Source organism: Cladophialophora yegresii (assembly GCF_000585515.1).
Source record: "Cladophialophora yegresii CBS 114405 chromosome Unknown aczIN-supercont1.3, whole genome shotgun sequence".
NCBI lineage: Eukaryota > Fungi > Ascomycota > Eurotiomycetes > Chaetothyriales > Herpotrichiellaceae > Cladophialophora > Cladophialophora yegresii.
The window spans coordinates 1,916,284-1,936,840 of record NW_006913047.1 but is presented as its reverse complement, the minus strand read 5'-3'; the positions used below and the strand labels follow the sequence as shown (position 1 = coordinate 1,936,840).

The following is a 20,557-nucleotide window of genomic DNA, read 5'->3' as shown; positions in this document are numbered from 1 at the left end:
CTTCCAAGTGACGGAAGGTCTGCCGGAGTAAAGTATCTGCATTGAGCCAATCAGGAGGGGGCACAGCGCGTTTATGGGATGAGGGCATGAGCATTTCGCGGAGGCACTTTCCCTCCCCCAGATCTTTTTAAACCCTTCAACCTCATTCACGCGCCCTCTCTACTCATTTTACGCGGGGTGTCGACGTCCTACACGACCTCTTCCTTGTGACGACTCGTTCTGGGCTCAATATCAACCGATTCAAGAAGGTCGCGTCTCGAAGTATTCCCATTAATTGAACGACAAGTGACAACTTCCACCACCACGGCCAGGCGGGCCAATATCCCTCCACCTCCTTCCACAATGGCACCCTCAAGGTCGCAGCAACCCGAATCAGAGACCTCATCAGTTGCCGACACCCCCATGGCTGACGTTCCAGAGCCGCGCCATCCCCACAGACCGTCCTTCGGACACCTCAATCGACTGGTAGACGACACGCCGGATTACACCGACTCAGATACGAATCCCAACACGACAGCATCTAGCGTTGCCGGAGACTCTCCCCATGCCGACGGCCGAAAGAAGCGCACCGAAGCCAACCAACTGCGCAAGAGTATTCTGGGGAGGAAGCACGGTCAACTAGATGAATCAAAGGAAGATGATACCCTCCGAAGATTCAAGTACCTGCTAGGCCTAACAGATCTCTTCCGCCATTTCATCGACGCGAGCCCCAACCCCAAGATTCGAGAAGTTCTCCAACAGATTGACAAGGAAGCTGCCGAGGAAGAAGCAAAGGCAAGAAAGGTTGTCTCCCGCAAGGGCGGTGCAGCTGGTGCGAACAAACGCAAGACTGAACAAGAAGAGGACGCGGAACTTCTTAGGGACGAGAAACGCGGCACTGCTTCTCAGACTGTTTTCCGGGAGTCCCCAACCTTCATCCAGGGCGGTGAGATGCGTGACTACCAGGTGGCAGGCCTCAACTGGCTCGTCTCACTGCATGAGAATGGTATTAGTGGTATACTTGCTGATGAGATGGGGCTTGGGAAGACTCTGCAAACTATCTCCTTCCTTGGATACTTGCGCCACATTTGCGATATTACCGGCCCGCATCTGATTGCAGTCCCCAAGTCGACCCTGGACAATTGGCACCGAGAGTTCAAGAAATGGACCCCTGAAGTCAATGTGCTTGTCCTCCAAGGCGCCAAAGAAGAACGACATGCTCTTATCAATGAGCGCCTCATCGACGAGAAGTTTGATGTCTGTATCACCAGCTATGAGATGATCTTGCGCGAGAAGTCGCACCTCAAGAAGTTCGCATGGGAGTACATCATCATCGATGAAGCGCACCGCATCAAGAACGAAGAGTCATCCCTCGCTCAAATCATCCGCATGTTCAGCTCCCGAAATCGCCTGCTGATCACTGGTACTCCCCTGCAGAACAATCTCCATGAACTGTGGGCGCTCCTCAACTTCTTGCTTCCAGACGTCTTTGGTGATTCAGAAGCCTTCGACGCTTGGTTCTCGGGCCAGAACGAAGATCAAGACACTGTTGTCCAACAACTCCATCGTGTGCTGAAACCGTTCCTGCTCCGGAGAGTGAAGAGCGATGTGGAAAAGAGTCTGCTACCCAAAAAGGAGCTCAATCTTTATGTCGGAATGTCTGAGATGCAGGTCAAATGGTACCAGAAAATCTTGGAGAAGGACATAGACGCCGTCAACGGTGCCGGAGGCAAGCGCGAATCCAAGACAAGATTGCTCAATATCGTTATGCAACTTCGGAAATGCTGCAATCACCCTTACCTCTTTGAAGGTGCTGAGCCGGGTCCGCCCTACACTACTGATGAACATCTCATTTACAACTCTGGCAAGATGATTATTCTTGACAAGATCCTGGCCCGCATGAAGGAGGAGGGGAGCAGAGTGTTGATCTTCTCACAGATGAGCAGAGTTCTCGACATTCTCGAAGACTACTGCGTCTTTCGCGGCCACCAGTACTGCCGCATTGATGGTGGAACTGCTCATGAAGACCGAATCGCCGCCATTGACGAGTACAATAAGCCTGGCTCGGAGAAATTTGTCTTTCTTCTCACGACCCGTGCGGGAGGTCTAGGCATCAACTTGACCACTGCCAACATCGTCGTCCTCTATGACAGTGACTGGAACCCGCAAGCAGATCTCCAAGCCATGGATCGAGCACATCGCATCGGCCAGACCAAACAAGTCAAAGTTTTCCGCTTTGTGACTGAGAACGCCATCGAGGAGAAAGTCCTTGAAAGAGCGGCTCAGAAGTTACGCCTAGATCAGCTCGTCATTCAGCAGGGTCGTGCTCAGCAGCAGGCGAAGCAAGCTGCGTCAAAGGACGAACTGCTGAACATGATTCAACACGGTGCTGAAAAGGTGTTCGAGACCAAGGGTGCAGTAGGCGCGCTGGACGATATTGACGAGATCCTTCGACGAGGCGAGGCTCGAACTTCTGAGCTGATGGCCAAGTATGAGAAACTCGGAATCGACGACCTGCAGAAGTTCTCGTCCGAAAGTGCCTATGAATGGAATGGTGAAAATTTCGAGAACCGCAAGAAAGACGTTGGTCTGAACTGGATCAACCCCACCAAGCGTGAGCGCAAGGAACAATCCTACTCGATGGACAAGTACTACAAACAAGCACTGTCAACCGGAGGCCGCCCTGCAGAGACAAAGCCCAAGGTCCCTCGAGCTCCCAAGCAAGTGCCTGTTCACGACTGGCAGTTCTTCCCGCCTGGTCTTCAGGAGTTGCAGGAAAAGGAAACTGCGTATTACCACAAGGAGATTGGTTACAAAGTGCCGCTTGCTGAAGGTAACGATGAGGAGGCGGATAGCGATCGTGAAGCTCGTGAAGCCGATCAGCGGCTCGCCCAAGACGAGATTGACAATGCCGAACCCTTGACCGAGGAGGAGAAGCGGCAGAAGGCTGAGATGCAAGAGCACGGGTTCGGTAATTGGAACCGACGGGACTTCCAGCAATTCATCAATGGTTCTGCCAAGTTTGGTCGGACGAATTATGAAGGTATCGCCACGGAAGTCGACAGCAAAGAACCCGATGAAATTGAAGAGTACGCCAAAGTGTTCTGGAAGAGGTACACTGAAATTGCCGAGTTCGATAAATATATCAAAAACATCGAAGCTGGGGAAGAGAGATTGCGAAAGACGGAACGTCAACGCAAAATGCTACGCAGAAAGATGGAGATGTACCGGGTTCCGCTCCAACAGCTGAAGATCAATTACACAGTCTCCACCACAAACAAGAAAGTCTACACGGAAGAGGAAGACCGATTTTTACTGGTCATGCTTGACAAGCACGGCATTGACGGAGAAGGCCTTTACGACAGAATCCGTGATGAGATTCGAGAATCGCCCCTGTTTCGCTTCGACTGGTTCTTCCTCAGCAGGACACCTATTGAGATCGGCCGCCGTTGCACAACTTTGCTGAACACTGTGTCTCGAGAGTTTGGTGAAGCTGAAGAGAAGCTCACAAACGGCCACGGACCAGGCAAAGCACGCGGGCGTGACCGAGACGACGATTCAGATGTCGAAAACGACAGCGAAGCTGCGCCTGTCAAGAAGAAGGCCAAGAATGGCGTTGCCGTGAGTACCCGGTCTTTCTCGTTCCAACGTGCCGAAGCTAACAAGGCAGCAGAACAAGCAGGTCAACGCGCTGAAGTCTTCTCGTGGCAGCAAGGCAACTTCCCCAGCCACTTCTCGTGCTCAGAGCGTCGCATCTTCTACGGCACCAAGCCGGTCGAAGGGCAAGAAGAAATAAAGACAACCTCTGAGAATCTTGTTTTTTGGTGTGTGTTCTTGTTGGCCGTCGGGTGACGAAAGGCGAATGGAGTTTCCTACAAAGTGACGACTGTTATCAATACCAGGCTTTGTTATGCTGGCGACACCGGGGGACAGCGCTCGACAGAGCTGGCAGGTTTCAACTTTGGAGCTCAGCAATCGGGGAGGCCAATATTGTCAGATGGATGATTAGCACACGATCATGATTCCTCGCAACGATGAAAGCTACATGTGTCAGGGCTGGGGAACTTATCGGACGGGGCTGCAGTGTATGATGAAAAGTTGTGCCTGCGGATTGGTTGGCGTTCTTGAGGGATTTGCGTCGAGTTTGTTAGAAGTGGCTCAGCAAAGAGAGTAGACCAGGGGAGAATGAGCCCGGACATGAACGAACACAGAGTATTGGTACTGCTAATGATAGTCCCTCTGATGGAAAGTGACTGCAATATGCGTGAGACTCCGTCTTGAAGAGGCGACGACGGTCCTCAAATGGCGGACATGCCCCGACCACCTCACCTCTCGAGCAATGACCGCCTTACCTTCAAGTTGGTAGTCTGTGATGGATTAATTTACACTCAGCGATAACGACATGACATTTACTTCGCCTTTCCAGAGCCGCCTGACTTCCCCGCTTAAAAAGCCTGCACGTGTACAGTACATGATGGAAACCAGCGCAAAACAGCGTAACGCAATGCAAGCCTTACGTTATGCTGCCGTGCCAGACGCGAAGTTTGACGACCATGTTGGACAACATCACATGGCGGATTGCGGCGGAAGCTCTACGCAGAGAGCACTACATAACGCACTGGGCTGCCAGCTGCCAGGCACATATATCCGTGGTAGTTATACTCCGTATATTCCTGTGGACGTGCATAACTTCCGGACTGTCCATGCCTTCTGGTGGAAAACCGAGAGACCTGAATACCGTACACTACGCTACTTGAGAGAAGCACTTCTGATTAGCAGCTTGCCAAATCCGCAAGACTCCAAAACTCGTTGAATCTTGCATTCTCTCCAAAGTAACCTTTGCGTGGCGAGAAGCGAGCGACCGACAACCTGTCTGTACTGGGACTGGTACCGTGGCATCAATCTGACCATACAGCCCCCAATAGCGGGTAATACCCTCTTCGGATCCTCTCCCTGCCCATCACGTCTTGACGCCTCTGCGGTATTCTTGTCGTCGCCGTCGCCGTCGTCATTGACCATGTCCAATCTCAGCTTAAAGACCCTGTCCGCGCTACGCATGGCCGTCGGGGCATCCTGCCTCCTAGTCCCAAGACAAGCAGGAGCGATATGGGGCGTGCCGCTTGCCGCTGGTGGTGAATCCGCGCTGTTCGGCCGGATGGTCGGGGTCCGGGACTTTGTGCTGGGCGCATACTTGTGGAGGAGGGTCGCGGACGTCGAGAAGCGCGTGATGCAAACCACGGCAGAAGGACAACCGGTCAGGGAGTCGTTGTTGAGAAAGCCTGCAGGAGTGGGGGGCACAAGTGAAGTTGGAGGAGCAGTAGCAGCCGGTGGTGTGGCAACAGGTGTTCCCGGTTTTGCTAGGCCGAGTGAGCCTGAGGCGACTGCGACCGCGACTGCGACTTCGAATCTCCGCTCGGCGTTGTGGTTGGGGTTGATCTGCGATCTCGTCGACCTTGCTAGCGTGGCTGTTTGTTGGGTCGAGGGCAACCCGATCTCGGCGCTGGGCGAGTTGTGTATTGGTGGAGGGGCGGCTGTTTTCGTGGCGATCGCGGGCCAGGCATTGTGGGCGGGAAGGCGGGTTTGAAGACAATGTGGAGTTGGAGCAGCGAGGTGTACAGGTCAGAGACGGGTGGAGGGGTGAGTGGTTGTTGGTTGGAGTGGGGACTCTTGAGAGGAAAGCGGCGGATTTCCAGCGTGGTACTGCTGGAGCAGAACCGGCTGTGGTTGATGGGTTGGTGAATAGATCAAGGCTGTATTGACTGCGAGTGGTAAGGTGGTGACTTTCGGGGGATGTATCTAGCAGCATGAATGTATCATCCAGTTGGGGATTTGAGATTTCGAACCGGTAGAAGGCAGTGCTGAGGACCAAGACCGTGAGGACATAATAGAGCGTGACTCTTCATGAAGCTATAGATGCCCAGTTGAAAACGACGCTGGAATCTTCGATTGTCGTCAAGATTGGTAAGTATCTTGATGTGGAGTAAGATGACAACGACGAGGGTAGGACTTCCAGGATGGTTCGCCTACTGCATCAGGACCGCCGAGGTGTAAGGATGTTTGGCGATGACGCTGTCATTGCTCTTGCCCTCGGGATCTCCCCTGTTCATCCGTCCATGGCTTGTTCGGTATACACCACGGCTGGCATCCACGATGGGGTTAATCCACAGCTTCTGACCTCCCTTCTCAGGTGACTCTACAGCCTTGGTGGTCATTCCAAGGCCGGTAGGCTGGTAGTTGACGTAAATGCCCTCCCAGCCTTGACGTTCCGGCAGAGCAAAAATCTCATGCATGATGCCAACATGCTTGTGCTTCGAGATCGTTTCGTTCCACCAGTTCCAGGCTTCGCGGTGGATCGGAGATAGTCCAAAGTTGTGGATATCCTCGACTGATCGCCAATATGAGATTGTGGCAAATTCGTTGTTTGTAGGCCTCTCTCCCGCAGAGACCCAGGTGGACATTCCCATGACTAACGGAAGGTCAGTCTGATGGTATGGATTCATCACTTTCTTAGAGCGCTTACAGCCACTTTCCTCTGCCTTGTCTTCCAACTGCACGAGCATATCGTGGAAACGAACACCGACTCCTTTGTAACCTGTATGGACAGTGAGACTTCGTTCGAACAAGGACGTGGGGGTGTTGGCTTACCATCAGCGAACATGCCCAGGGGTGAATTGCTCTTAGCTCCAAGAATCATTACAGCTAGGTGGCGTGAGTAAGTTCCACGATGGATGCAACCCTGAGTCCCAAGGAGGGGGAAACAGAAAGGGAACGGATATCCAGAATCTTCTGATAAGAATCATGACTCACCTCCAGGACCATTGTCGCCTGGTTTCCCGTGGACGATTTCGGTTTCGCCGTCGGAGGGGTATCCGACGCTCCATTTGCCCTTAATGACACCCTCGGCCCAGACGTTCTTTTTGATTCCAAAATGCATCAGATAGGCATCGGCGATCCTCCAGCCGAGGATGCCAACGATGGGAATGGCCAGATACGAGCGTGGAAAGAGGAAAGACAGCAGGACCTGAAGAGCGCCGCCTAGGAGCAGCCACGTTGATACTGAGAAACTGTCTCTCAGGATCTGGCCATTGCTAAGGGGTAAGCGTCCGATCTGGTGTGAGTATCCGGTACAGGGTAGGTCTCAACGTACTGCAATATCACCTCCATTGAGGTGGCCGAACCCGGTTTTCTTTGCACCGGTCCTTTCATTGGCGATGTTGGCTGCTATGGAGTATTGTGACTGAGGTTTGACTGTGGATGGTGGAAAAAGTGTCTTGACACCCATATTGAACTGTAAAGTCGAGCAGCTGCTGAGGTGGCAATCTGCAGGTTTGGTCTCTTGAAGCCGCTGAGCGAGAAAGGCAGCAGAGGCTGAGCGGTGTGGACTTCCAGTTCATGTATATTCGTGGACGAACACCATGTGCTCGCATTCCCGGTTGAATAATATTCCGTTACTCATATTGGGGCCATGGCTCCCGACAGTATTATCTCGTACACAAGTTCGGGTCAGCATTAGGAAATGCGTACACAGTATGGCCGGCTCGAGCGGTCACCGCCACTGCTTCCAAGCACCGAATCAAGACTGGTACAAGTTCCTTCGCTCTTGACCGTCAATGGTAGGAGTAGATGTGGCCGACTGAACTATTCAGCTCCTCTCCTCCATGGTCGGTGGGATGGCCTACATGCTGGCACCTAATAAAATTCCTGGCGGTACAGGGCGTCGACTGGCCAATGGGGACTGCATTATCTCAGTAGACAAACCCAGTTCTACACAGCGGCTAACGGCCTACCAACTTTGCGGAACGAAGGCAACAAAGTCCCATTATCGCTCAAGAGATTCTAGTACGCGGTCCCTGTCAGTAGTCATCATGGAGCCGGACGGAACGAACGATCGGAGTGTAGGGCATTATGGGTGTACACGGTGCCGAAAGAGCCTGTTACTTGGTTGTCGTCTAGGATTCTATCGTTGAAGAGGTCTGCTTGCTTCGAAAGTACTGCCAGTAGTCCATCGTAGACACGGGACGAGCTTCAGCTTTTGCCCAATTATCTTATTGGATCCGAACGTGGCTGACAACAAGGACGGCAGCGTCCCGATAGCGAATGCAAGGAACACGAGAAGGAGACACAATTAACGAAGGCGTTGTGTCGGCTGCGATTTGACTAACGAACGGATGCTTGAAACGGACAATGTCTGCGGCGTCGCTGAACTAGTGCCACGCCCCTCGACGACGACGCCGCCACGATTCATGGCTTCTGTTCCACTATTCTTCCTCCCACCATGAGCGTCACTCTTGACGCACTGTACATCTTCGATGATCACAAGTAGGCGTTGACCCGGTTGGGAGAAGCGGCACCGGCACTGACATCTTCCAGTAACTGCGTCCTTGAGCACATCTACTCCGGCCGCCCCCCTTCTGCGCAAACCCTCATCGCGAGCCTAGCGACTCGACGGGTGCCTCGACCGTCCGTCACGCAGCTTTCAGACCTCGCTCCTCCCACGACGGCATATTGCATTACGCACTCGGCCCTTCAGCTGATCGCAGTCTCGAGCAAAGATGCGCAGTCGCTGGCCATCCTCGATTTCCTCAATCGGGTGCTCGATATCTTTGAAGACTTTCTTGGAAGCCCCCTCCTGACGAGCAAGATCGAGGACAATTATGAGATAGTGGCCCAACTACTGGCCGAAATGTGCGATGGCGGCATCATATGCAACACTGAACCCAACGCACTGCGGGAGTCGGTAGAAGTCTCCTCAGTGTTGGGGAAGCTGTTCACACAAGTCGGACTCCCTGGAGCGTCGCCGGCGCTGGGACCGTCGAGCAACTTCGCCTCCAGCCTACGTCCATCGCCTACAACCTCACTAGGCCCAGCCATCCCCTGGCGCAAATCGAATGTGCGACATACCTCGAACGAGCTCTACGTCGATATCATCGAGAACCTGTCCGTTATCTTCGCGCCGTCGGGGCGTCCCATATCTGCGCGATCCCATGGCTCAATAGCCTTCACTGCAAAGATATCCGGAATCCCAGACTTGCTGCTGGTCTTGACGGCGGCTGGGGGAACAAGCAGCGTAAAGGCGGCGGGCATCGCTCGGACCATGCAACTGCCAGTCTTCCACCCCTGTGTCCGACTGGCGAGGTGGAAAGAGCATCCTGGAGAACTCTCGTTCGTGCCTCCAGACGGCCGGTTTATGCTTGCCGGCTATGAGACCGACCTCATGCCCACATCCCTTGACACCGGCCAACCTCCCAGCAAGACCGACAGGATATTCCTCCCAGCAACCGTCGATCTGCGAGGCGGACTAGGCCCTTCAGCATGTGATTTCGAGGCCAAACTCACCCTCAACAACAACTTCCCCGGCGTCGTTTCTTCCACCAAACCGAATGCATCTCGAACAAGCTCAGGCCCGATATCCTCCCTGTCCTTCGGAGGCTCGAATACCGGCAGTTCGAGTGCCCCGACACTCGAAGCCGTGGTGGTTACAATCCCGTTCCCAGCCGATGTCCGCAGTGTCACCGAGCTGAAAGCTTCGCGAGGGGAAGCCACGTTCAACGCATTCGACAAGGTCGTCGAGTGGAAAGTCCCCACCAAGGACGGGGCGTCGGTTAACGGCACAGCAACCCTGACTGGCACTGTGAGCGGGCCCTTCAACCCGGCTGACGGGGCCGACGAAGAAACCCCAGCCGCTGAAGCCGGCAAGTTGAACTCAATGGCCGGTTACTACAACGAAGAGGTTGTCGCGAATCAGAGCACCGGGCCCGACCCATCACCGAATGGAAGTGCCGGCAAACGAATGCAAGCAAGCAAAGCCCTCATGCCGCGGTCGATTTCAGTCTCGTTCAACGTCAAGGGATGGATCCCAAGCGGCATCAAGGTCGACAGCCTGGTCGTCGACGTGAAGAAATCCAAAGGGCTGGGGGATGGTGTTCGGCCCTACAAGGGCGTCAAGTATCTTACTGTGAGTAGACAAGGCGTCGAAAGAAGAGTAGCGTAGTCAAATGAACACGAGGATGAAGAAGAAAAATTCAATCCATGACACGCACTTCATATGGACGTAGAGAATGAGATGAAGAAAAATTCAATCATTCATTAAATTTGATACGAATGCTGGTGGAGGATTTCCTCACATCGCTCGACTGAGACGACAACCTACTTCGTCACCCAAAAAGCATGTACGTATACACAGTATCAATGGTCATCAATTGTCTCCATATCCGTAATGTACCAAATGCCTGTCCTGGTGATGCGCTGCACCATTGAGCGCCAACGCCACAACATTCCTCATGCAAGCCGTGCGCTTAACTTTTTTGAATTCCCCGAGATAAACTACCCAAACGCCACGCCAAAGTGAGGGCTCGTGAGGATTGAACATCCAAGATCAGAGATAATACAACAGCGAGCAAGCGCTAATCAGTACGCGCCCGTGATCTTCTTCCACCCCTTCTTGACGCTCCGGTTGATAATGTCCGCACCGGCCTCGCTACCCCGGCTGCTCGTGCTCCCCAAGCTGGCGCCACTGTCGTCGCTCATTCGCCTCTCGACCTTCAAGTTCCTCTCCGACCCGGAAGCGCCGTACATGGTGTTGCCGGCCCCGCCTCGCCCGACGTGATACACGGGCGCGACGTCCCTCTCGCGCCGTAGTTGGCGCTCGAGCTCTTCGTCAAAGGAGAAGATGGCGCGCTCCGAGGCCGGGAAGACGTTGCCCGCGCCACCGCGCCCGACGGTTGACCATTGTCGCTGGGACGATGAGTGGGTGGACATGGAGGACGGCGAGGTCTTGGTGGTGGCTAGGGAAGCGCGAATGGCGGCTGCGGCGGCTGGGCCTGTTGCGTCGGCGCCCCGGGTGCGGATGGCGTTGCCGGCGCCTCCGCGGCCGGTTGAGATGTATTGTGCTGAGGGTGATGGATTGGGGTGGGGTTCGACGATGGAGTACGAGCGTGTCGACATGGCTGTTGGTTGGTTGGTTTCTTATTGATGTGGTTTAATAGCTAGTCTTTGTCGGTTCAGGCACTCAGACGCTCACTTCGAGAGATGCGATGGTATTGAGGGTGCTTTGGTTGTAGGTTGCTGTAGTATTTGTGATTGGTTGGTTGAGTGTTGTTATGTGTGGCCAGAAATGGATTGGCGCCAAATGTGGTGTCCAGGTGTTGTTATGCGATGATGAGGTCTTTGTTCCTACAACAGCTTACTGATGGGGAACCAGAAAAGCCCATAATGGCAATCCTGGGAGTCAAATGCTTATATACGAACAGGGCCTTGCAAATTTCTCAAGTCGAAACACCAAAGCTTTTCACGCCAGCTGCCACGACGACGCGCAAGGGGCGAAGAGGGCCACGGGGCAACGAAAGCCAAGGCATCAAGATTCATCTCCTCGCAGCTCGATTACACGATGAAAACCCAGCATCGTCTCGAACCTTGCAGTTAACTGGAAAGCGCCCGTAAAGGGGTTGCCGTTAACTGGAAAGCGCCATGTGATGCAAATTTTCAGGTCACGATGGGCGCAACAATGGCGACATTCCAGGGAGGGAGATTGGAAAGCACTGGCGTCATGGAGCCCGCTTGGACAAGACACCCCCGGACGGTTGTCACGCCAGGAGGTCCGCTAGGAATCCGCCGAGGACACAGTGACGGTGAGCGGAAACCGAGGGTAACGTGGGCGGTGGGCAGAAAGTCAAGTGATGGCAAAGTCTTTCATGGAAAATTCTGCAGCGCCAAAAGTTGGCGGATCTGGGAGCAAATCACGCTGATTGGGCGAGCGCCGACGTCAGTTCACCAAGTTGGACATTCCGTTAGTCATGCCCAGCCCGAATGCCACGAATAGGTCTAAATGCTCCGCCACACGCGATGCTTCCGAGCCGCCAGAGCCAAACTATGGGGTAATGGGCCGCTTTCGCGAGCGGGGACGGTGGTTTCCTGGGGGTAATAGAATGCTTCCTTCTCCAGTCCTTTCTTCACGTTGGGCTCCAGCCTTCAACTCCCATTCTTCGCTTGTGCCTGTGTACGAGTACCACAGTAAAGCTGCTGCAGGTCCCTGCAGTCTCACCTCTCACCCTGCCAACATGACACGTGTTGGCTGCCCAGAGCGGCCCGTGAGCAGGAACGAGATGTTCTCGCCACAGGTTCCTAATACTGTGATGCACCTTCCGCGTTTGTACCTGACCCAGGCTCGCAAGGTGCCGTCGCGTCCTTCCTCAATGCGGATAGTGGTTCCAGACTTGTTGACGTGCGGGCTGCTCTCTGCCCCGGATCGTCGGCGCTTCCCCGCAATGTCCAAGGGCGGCATTCCTAGTGTCATCGATCAGCAGATCCAATATTGACTTTTCCGGGGTAAGTGAATGTCGCCATCATTGGTCTCCATGACGGTCCCTGAAATGTTTGGCTTTCACCGCCAGATGTCCGTCGTTCCATGGTCTGCATCAGGTGCAGCTGAGGTGCCCGGCCTTACGGCCCACGACCCTGCTGTCGGAGTGCCAAAGCTGTGGTTCTGGCCAAGTTCTATCACGTGAATTTGGTATGGATGATGTCTGGATTCTCATGCCAGTCGTCTATGCTGACCCACATCTGATTCGCTGTTAGTGCGTGCCGGGAGTCAGGTCTGGGGCGGTCCGGCTTACCTTTCGGAATGTGCTTAGCCCTGCGAGAATGCTACCACCGATCCAGGTACTGTACTTCCGCTCGGGAGGTGCATAGATCTTGATGCGCATGTCCTTGACTGCCAATCTTTGCATCTCATACAGAAGTCGGTCCGGGAACCCTTTACACAGAGTTGTTCCGCCGCTGAGGACAACGTTTCCGAAAAGGTTCTTGCGAAGGTCCATATCTGTCCGATTGATGGCGTCAACAACCATTTGGTGGACACCCTCGTACTCCAGCCCGATCAGCGCGGGCTCGAACACTATCTCCGGTGCTCGGAATCGCTCTGCTCCGATCTTGATCTTCTGACCGTCTGGCAAGACGTATTCAACGTCTCTCTTCTCGTTCTTCCATATTCCCTGAGACCAGTCCTTCTCTTCTTTCCTGGGGTCGAGGGCAATGTACGCTGTTTTCTCTTTCATAATGCGGACGATCTCTTTCTCCGCGCTGGTATGGAACACATGTCCATTCTTTCTCAGAAGAAGCTGCATGTGTTCGGTGATGTCCCTGCCGGCCACATCGATCCTGCGTATGCTGCTGGGGATTGCGAACCCTTCGTAAACCGGGACCGCGTGGGTGACACCGTCTCCACTGTCAAGCACAATGCCTGTCGTTCGGCCACTTGCATACAGACTCAACACGGCTTGTATTGACATGTAGATTGCAGGGACGTTGAACTGTTCGAAAAGGATCTGCGCCGCTGTGTCGCGGTTCTGTCTCGGGTTCAGGGGTGGCTCTGTAAGCAGGACAGGGTGTTCCTCGCTCAATGTCTTCAGCTCCTGTTCATAGACATACGTCCATATCTTCTCCATATCGTCCCAATCCGTAACGATGCCATGTTCCAGTGGATATCTTATTTTGAGGAGGCCTCGTAGTTCCTGCGCTTTGGGCCCAATAAAGACGTCGCCCTCCAACGCACCCGCGAGAGCGCGAACATGTTTGGGTCGGCCAACATATGAGGGAAAGTAGGCGGCGGGGAGATCCGTGCCTGCGAAGCCTGCTCGAATGGTGCCGCTGCCGTTATCTAGCACCAGGGGCACATTGTGTAGGCTGCCCCCGTCCGCCATACCGACAGGCAGAAAGTTAGGTCGGATCAGCTCAGCTTAACTCGAAGATTTAAAGGCCGTTGTCACCGCATGATGGCAAATCAACCGTTGTGCGGAAAGCAGATTCCCGTTGAAAGTTCAGACCAGACGCGTTTCGAAAGCCCAAGACGCGAGTCTGGGGGAAATTCTGCCGCTTTTCACCGCCCGCCTCCACGAAGCCTTTTGGCTCCTCAGCAAGCAAACATCTAGTCCTTTACTCTGGCAACACATCGGACCTACAATCTACACATCAGAGTTGTTTCTCGAGACGGTCGTTCGAAACCAACATATCACAATGCCGAAATATAAGTATTACTTTCCGTCTGACTGAAGCTTGTCTAACTTTTCCAGCACTCTTTTGCGACTACTGCGATGTGTACCTTACACACGACTCCATGTCGGTGCGCAAAGCGCATAATGCTGGCCGTAATCATCTGAGGAATGTGGTCGAGTACTATCAACGTACGTGAGATGGGTTAGATGGAGGACTTGTGACGGCTGACGCCCTACAGAGATTGGCCACGAAAAGGCGCAGTCGGTCATCGACTCGATCACTTCCTCATACGCGGCTGAAGGTCAAGCGAACCCTATGCTCCAGCAAGCTGGGCCAGGCTTTCCCCCGCCTATGCCGGGCTTTCCAGGTATGCCACTTTCATGAGAGGTCAATGTCTGGTTACTCACTTGCGTCTAGGAATGCCGCCTCCCCCGTTCGGCATGCCAGGTGCACCACCCCCACCAGGCCCCGGAGGCATAATTCCTCCTCCTGGCGGTCGCGGCATGCCTTTCCCACTGTTCCCTCCTAATGGCGCTCCCACACTCCCGAATGGTCTGCCTTTTCCTCCTCCTGGCGGCTTTCCCCCAAATTTTCAGTTCCCACCTCCTGGCGCACCGGGCGGCTTTCCCCCACCAGGTCAGAGTTCACAAGTTCCACTGGGAGGACCAAGCCCTGGCCCAGGCAGTGGACCGAATCAGGGGCAGGGGCCTCCACCACCAGGATTTATGGGTGGGCCTCCAGGTATGAATGACAACCGACGTTAGACGCCTTTAGGACAACGCGAGCCTGGACAAGGATCCGGCTGCGTCAAACGAATGGGTGCGAGTCCACGCGTCAAGGAAGAAGAAGACCTGACATAATGCGTGCGGCGCAGAGTCGGCTTGACGCTGAATCAGCACCTTTACACCGTGAGGTGTCGGTATCCTAAGTGACACGGAGAAGTATCTCGAGCAGTTACTGCAGTTTATGGCCGAAACATCGCCAGCCACTACCAGGCATTTTAAACAACCGGTCCTTCCTAAGTCTCTGGACTGACTCACATGCCTGGACTTGTCATTTAGATGACAAACGCGCCAAAGTGGGCCAAGGAAGAGAAACACTAAGCAGCAAGCTGTGAACGGGAAAGGCAGGCGCGATTGCTGAAATGGAGATCGCGGAACCCGCTGTCGGAACGAGTGAACATTTCTCGTCGCTGCTGCCTCGCCTGCAAAAGCATGCTCGGTTTGCGAATCACCACGACTCAAATGAAGAGGTGCCTCTGCTGTCATGAATAATCCCCGCTCTTATTGTTTGCCGCATCATTACGGCGCTTATGGACCTTAGCACGCTCATTCGGCTACTGGGATATCTCATCGGCCCTATCATTATCGTTTCAGTCCTTGCACTTTTCATCCATTGCGTCTTGACCGTTCACCGAAACCGGGAACCCCGTTACTTCAGGTTCGACTCAATCCTGTCGATATCTCCCTCACGCCAGCGCCTACTCCCTGCCACGACAGACAACCCAGTATAAAAGCCATGGCCCCTCAAGAATCTCAGAGCGGAGCAGATGGACCGCGGAACGGTTCTGCGCGGGCTGCCGCGCTGTCAGAGTCGCATCACGATAAGCCACAGTCCGCTCCCTCTGATCCCGTCGCGGCCCTCGTTTGCCACCCGAGAAGGAGCAATGTTTTCAACTGCATCTCTTTGGGACGGCCTCAGGGGATCAAGGAGCTTGCAGTCAAGGACCTTGAGTATCGCAAGCGCGCAGAGAAGAAAGAGGCAAAGGCTCGGAAAGACGCTGCATTGTGGGAGCGCAAGGCACGCAGAAACCGAGAAGGGAGGGATCGAGACGAGAGAAGGAGGGCAAGCAGAGAGCGAGTCAGGCAAAATAAAAAGGACAAGGCGCTGAGGCATGCTGAGGAAAAAAGAGTCGAGGACTATTATGGTATACGTGGCTATGACCCAAATGCTGGAATGCTACGCTCTAATCGAGAGAGGGCTATGAAGGCGCGTGCGGAGCAGGGTGAGCATGTAGGTCAAGAGAGACAAGGACCGCCCAGTCGAAAACTCGACGTGGAACAGACCTGGGGCTTTGAATACGGAAAGCCAATACAGCAGGATGGAAAGGGACATTATTCTGGACATGACGAGAACTGCGGAGAGCACTATGGGAGCAGTGCCGCTGCGATTAGTGATGGAGGTTGAGGCTGGCTGGCAATGATATTCTGAGACCGTGGGTGATTCTCAGTCTATGGAGAGCTGTAGAGCCCGCTTGATGGGTTTCGACATGACTGCTTGCCACTCCTACATAGTCCCTACTCATTCCTTGAGCCGACAATATCAGTATTTTTGCGGAACAGTCTTCAAACACAACGTGGTCGACTCGGGCCCTAGGTACCTAGGTATGCTATGCGACACGGTCTTGAGTTGCCGGAAACAGTGCCGAGCCAGACAAGCCGCATCTGTAGTGACCAACTGCTCTAGTGGGATGTACGCATTATATTCAATAGTGCATGAAACCATCCTCGGAAGCGGCGCTTACTGCGCGAAGGTGCGAACGACGGTGCCAATTCTCGTGGAATCAAAGATCTTCCTCGCCGAGCAGGTTGACCTTCGACTTTCAATCCCATCCTTGTCATCTTCCCGTCACTCTCACCTCTGAAAGATGTCGTCGTTTTTCAGCACCCACCACCTTCTATCGGCCCCTCTTCCCTAGTCTTCAAATATTTGCAATATTGCACTCAAATACACCTGAGCCGACTAATCCCAAACATCCTCAGAAACCTTTAAAATGACGATACCGTCGCAGTCTGACTCACCCCTACTAAAGCTTCCGAGCGAAATCCGCAACCAAATATGGCACCTTGTCTTCGCCGACCTTCATGTCATTCCATCGCGCTCGGGGCCGCAGCTCGCACAAGGTGGCTGCCGAGCATGCACTAATATCGCCTGCACTGATGTAACCACGGGGACCTCGACGTCCGATCTCCTTTCGTGGCAGGAAGTCTTCCGACCTCTCCGCACATGCAAGCAGATCTACAATGAAGCCCAGCATATCCTGTTGTCATCGTTCACATTACATCTAGGCTCACCACTAGGAGATCCTATGCGGTCCATCGTCCCGCATCTCGCCAGGATGAAGAACGACGTCCGACGCCTTGAATGGCGCGTCCACATCCTGGGCGACAACCGCGTGGATTGGATTGCCAGCATCGGGATCATTGGAAACCTGTTCCCCAAATTGGAGCAAGTGGTCATCCACGCGCACATGCGTCCACCAGATAGCTACGAGAAGCTCATAGATGGGATCTACGTTGCGCTGCCAATGGTTCGCCTGGCCAAACGCGAAATGCCCAATACTCCTCTCAGCATCGACCTCGCGTACATCTACTCGGGTGTCATGTTTGAGTCGCCATTCATGGGCGAAATCACGACGGAGGATGCTCTCGAGGAACACGAGCTTGTGCTCAAGGACGTAATCGCTGATGACGAGTTCATTACATTGGCCCTGGCTCCGGAGTTGGATATCCAGTCTATGATTGCGGCATTGTTGAGGTGCGCAAGAGCGCATGAGCAGGCGTGGTTCGAGAAGCTGCAGAGGAAGAGAATCGCGAGGCTAAGAGAGATGGAAGCCGCCCAAACTCAATTAGCGGGTCTGGTAGGCGGGATGGATGAACAACCTGGAGGAAGTCGAATACCGTAGAGCTTGGTTCTCTACATCCGCCCAAGGTCCCATGGATATTGAACAGGGTGTATTCTATTGGCAGCAAAGGTCATTGTCCGTCCGGAGCAGCTTATACACATTCACGAGGATGCTGGAGTCTAGAGGTTGTAGAATATGTCTAGTGAACGGTACGGATCCTCGGCGAACGGCCCAATGAGGTTTTGGTTGTAGTAAAACAATGGTTGTCTCCTCTCCAAACTCGAAAAAATCTCTGGATAGTTCAACACGCTCGTACGGTAAAATGACCTAACCAGGATAGGATGAATTACATCCATCTAACTTCGCTACGAGCAAAGTGTTGGTGCTGCGCAGAAAACTGTTGCGTAATTACAGAGTACACTCATGTCTGAAGGGGACTTGATCTGAAGCTCCATTCAGTCAGTTGCTCAGAGGGACCCACAATCTGCGTGATTCTTACCAGTGTTTCGCCGAACCCTGAATGCGGTCATTCCCCTGGTACCTACCTGGGGGCGGCATTGTCCACACCCCTCGAAACAGGCCATCTGCTTGGAACACGGCCCTGCAACGTTCCATCACTGCAGGACAGGACATAATCACCCAATCCTCTTCACCCCTGTGGTAATGCAATGACGATGGCCACCAAGAAATCCGCCCCAACAGACGACGAGCTGTTGGCCCAGCTCGACGACCTGAGCACGCAGGCCTCGACCACCACACGTCCCTCGACGAAACCCTCCGCCGTCCGGACTCCGCGACAAGGCCAGTCCGCTGCCTCAACTTCGCAGAACGAACAAGATCTCCTCGCCGAATTGGGGAACCTTGCCCACCACCGACCGGCGAGTCGACCCGCCACGCCGTCGCTCCGACCGAATGCCCCGGGGTCGACCGCGGGCAGTAGATCGCCCGCCCGCACGTCGACTGCGACGCCGCCCCCGGGACGAAGCAGCGAGGAGAAATCGACCACCGGCACGCGCAAGTCGGGGGATAGTACGCGCTCGTTCCACCAGGCTTTCACGCCCGCGACGTCGTCGTCTTCGACGGAAGGGTCCGCTGGCGAGCATGAGGCGCAGCAGCCTGAACCGGCCCCTGTACCCGTCGCTGCTAAGAGTAGTGGAGGTGGAGGTGGAGGAGGGTGGTGGGGAGGGTTCCTCTCGACCGCGACTGCCGCGGTGAGCCAGGCTCAGGCGGCAGTGAAGGAGATACAGAAGAACGAAGAGGCGCAAAAGTGGGCCGAGCAGTTGAAGGGCAATGTCGATGTGCTACGAGGTTTTGGTATGGTTATATTCCCACCGGGTATGGGTGGCTACTTGGCAAGGAGGGAGCTAATTGATTGCATTGTACAGGCGGCGAGATCAAGAACATGGCCATCCCGACGTTCCAGAACATCCTACAGACGATTGCCCCGCCTATATCCTCGCACGAACGACTGCAGATCCACATCACGCATGACCTGTCGAATTATCCGACACTAGATCCACTAATCTACCAAGTCTTCAGCCGAGTCATGGCGCAGGTCGAAGGCGGTGATTTGATGGTCGTCCAAAGAGGACACGAAGCAGGGCCGAAACGAGGGTCGTCGGAGACCTCACGCCCTCTTGGATCTTGGCATGATGGTCCGTGGTGGAGAAGCGGCGAGCGCAGAGGTATCAATGCAGTTCGGGGTGTCGTTGAGGGCAGCAAACTTGCGAGAGCGGCCGCAGAAGGATATGCCGAGGAATACTTTTCCGGCAAAGGTGGAGTCGAAGAGGCTGCCAAGCGAGCCACGGAAACACTCTCAGCCTCAAACCCTACCCGGGACAGCGAGATATTCCTGGCCATCCAAGCTATCTCGCAACCCGTGCCGAAGGACATGTTTGCGGCAGCACCGACGTCGGAGAAGGAAGGACCGGTCAAGGAGGCGCAAGATGACAAGGACAATGAAGAGGTTGTCTTTGCAGTGTTCCTGCATGATCCTATCCACGGGATTGCGTTCCAGGCAATCTCTCAAGCCATCCCGGGCCAGTGGATCGAGTGGCTTGATGACCCGAGCGGCGGAGAGGGCACTTTGCCGGAGAGCATCGAGGAGATTATCTCAAGCGGTGGGATTGATCCCAGAGAATGGGTGAGCGAGTGGGTCGAGGAGACGCTTAGTCTGGTGATTGGCATCGTGTCGCAACGATATGTTGCTCGGAGGATGGGTGTTGGCGAAGGTGGAGCTGCTAAGGGCAAGCTCAGAGCCGACCTCGGGCAGCAGGCGATGGTGCAGAGTGGCGGTGGGGAGGCTGCTCGGGCGTTGGGAGGAATGTGATGGCCGTTGTCCCGGGTTTCGTTTGTTTTGCTCATTCAATATACCAGGTCCAGGCGTTCGGGTTTCAGAGGCCCATCGAGTGTCGCTGTGGTTCATAGCAGCTGATGCGCCATCTTGTCGCTTCACCATCGAAGAGCTCCATCGCGGAATTGTAGTCCTATCGATTGCCATCTCCGTCAACACGGTGTCATTCCCCTCCCAAGTCATTCGCGCGCTCTTGTGTGACCGTCTGCCAGTCGGGATCGCGGCGAAAGAGTAGGGCCCAGCGATCGCGAGCCTACCGTACCGTGCTCTGCCCTACCCTCCAGACTTGTTCCCGCCCTTGCTGGGCCCATTCTTCTGCCCCTTCTTTCCACCCTTTCCCTGCCCCAGCATCTCCAGATGTCCCGCTCTAGCACCCAGCATGGCCTCCGTCTTTGCGGTCAACCCGGCCGTGAACTTCTTGTTCAGCTTCGCCTGCCTGACTAGGCTGGCTTTCTTGGGCGTGATGGTCCGTGAGCCCTTCTTGGTGATTTTGCCGGACGTGGCTTTGCTGTTGCTATTGCTGGAGGATGACAACGATGACGGCTTGGAGGGCTTGGAGGGCTTTTTGAGTTGTCCTTGAGCCATTTTGGGCCTTCAGTGGTTGGCTGATC

At 54.5% G+C, this 20,557-nt stretch overlaps 10 protein-coding genes across 10 annotated transcripts; 6 read left to right on the top strand and 4 right to left on the bottom strand.

Annotated features, from left to right (window-relative positions):
• Positions 1-342: 342 nt before the first annotated feature.
• On the top strand, positions 343-3,775 carry A1O7_04414 (adenosinetriphosphatase; the record flags this gene model as incomplete). Its single annotated transcript, XM_007758425.1, has 2 exons — positions 343-3,600; positions 3,653-3,775. 2 exons carry the CDS (start codon positions 343-345, stop codon positions 3,773-3,775), a joined length of 3,381 nt encoding a protein of 1,126 aa, XP_007756615.1.
• A 2,227-nt stretch (positions 3,776-6,002) lies between these two features.
• On the bottom strand, positions 6,003-7,261 carry A1O7_04413 (uncharacterized protein; the record flags this gene model as incomplete). The annotated part of the gene is made up of 4 exons (XM_007758424.1): positions 6,003-6,571; positions 6,625-6,678; positions 6,787-7,057; positions 7,127-7,261. 4 exons carry the CDS (start codon positions 7,259-7,261, stop codon positions 6,003-6,005), a joined length of 1,029 nt encoding a protein of 342 aa, XP_007756614.1.
• A 993-nt stretch (positions 7,262-8,254) lies between these two features.
• A1O7_04412 (uncharacterized protein) lies at positions 8,255-9,970 on the top strand (the record flags this gene model as incomplete). The annotated part of the gene is made up of 2 exons (XM_007758423.1): positions 8,255-8,298; positions 8,350-9,970. 2 exons carry the CDS (start codon positions 8,255-8,257, stop codon positions 9,968-9,970), a joined length of 1,665 nt encoding a protein of 554 aa, XP_007756613.1.
• Positions 9,971-10,386: 416 nt separating this feature from the next.
• Positions 10,387-10,923, bottom strand: A1O7_04411 (uncharacterized protein; the record flags this gene model as incomplete). Its single annotated transcript, XM_007758422.1, has 1 exon — positions 10,387-10,923. One exon carries the CDS (start codon positions 10,921-10,923, stop codon positions 10,387-10,389), a length of 537 nt encoding a protein of 178 aa, XP_007756612.1.
• Positions 10,924-12,474: 1,551 nt separating this feature from the next.
• On the bottom strand, positions 12,475-13,676 carry A1O7_04410 (actin-like protein; the record flags this gene model as incomplete). Its single annotated transcript, XM_007758421.1, has 2 exons — positions 12,475-12,537; positions 12,591-13,676. 2 exons carry the CDS (start codon positions 13,674-13,676, stop codon positions 12,475-12,477), a joined length of 1,149 nt encoding a protein of 382 aa, XP_007756611.1.
• A 413-nt stretch (positions 13,677-14,089) lies between these two features.
• Positions 14,090-14,732, top strand: A1O7_04409 (uncharacterized protein; the record flags this gene model as incomplete). The annotated part of the gene is made up of 3 exons (XM_007758420.1): positions 14,090-14,156; positions 14,207-14,335; positions 14,386-14,732. The coding sequence occupies 3 exons, from the start codon at positions 14,090-14,092 to the stop codon at positions 14,730-14,732; spliced, it is 543 nt and encodes a 180-aa protein (XP_007756610.1).
• A 754-nt stretch (positions 14,733-15,486) lies between these two features.
• A1O7_04408 (uncharacterized protein) lies at positions 15,487-16,155 on the top strand (the record flags this gene model as incomplete). Its single annotated transcript, XM_007758419.1, has 1 exon — positions 15,487-16,155. The coding sequence occupies one exon, from the start codon at positions 15,487-15,489 to the stop codon at positions 16,153-16,155; it is 669 nt and encodes a 222-aa protein (XP_007756609.1).
• A 586-nt stretch (positions 16,156-16,741) lies between these two features.
• On the top strand, positions 16,742-17,653 carry A1O7_04407 (uncharacterized protein; the record flags this gene model as incomplete). Its single annotated transcript, XM_007758418.1, has 1 exon — positions 16,742-17,653. The coding sequence occupies one exon, from the start codon at positions 16,742-16,744 to the stop codon at positions 17,651-17,653; it is 912 nt and encodes a 303-aa protein (XP_007756608.1).
• A 614-nt stretch (positions 17,654-18,267) lies between these two features.
• A1O7_04406 (uncharacterized protein) lies at positions 18,268-19,922 on the top strand (the record flags this gene model as incomplete). The annotated part of the gene is made up of 2 exons (XM_007758417.1): positions 18,268-18,907; positions 18,979-19,922. The coding sequence occupies 2 exons, from the start codon at positions 18,268-18,270 to the stop codon at positions 19,920-19,922; spliced, it is 1,584 nt and encodes a 527-aa protein (XP_007756607.1).
• Positions 19,923-20,219: 297 nt separating this feature from the next.
• On the bottom strand, positions 20,220-20,531 carry A1O7_04405 (uncharacterized protein; the record flags this gene model as incomplete). Its single annotated transcript, XM_007758416.1, has 1 exon — positions 20,220-20,531. The coding sequence occupies one exon, from the start codon at positions 20,529-20,531 to the stop codon at positions 20,220-20,222; it is 312 nt and encodes a 103-aa protein (XP_007756606.1).
• Between the last annotated feature and the right edge of the window lie 26 nt (positions 20,532-20,557).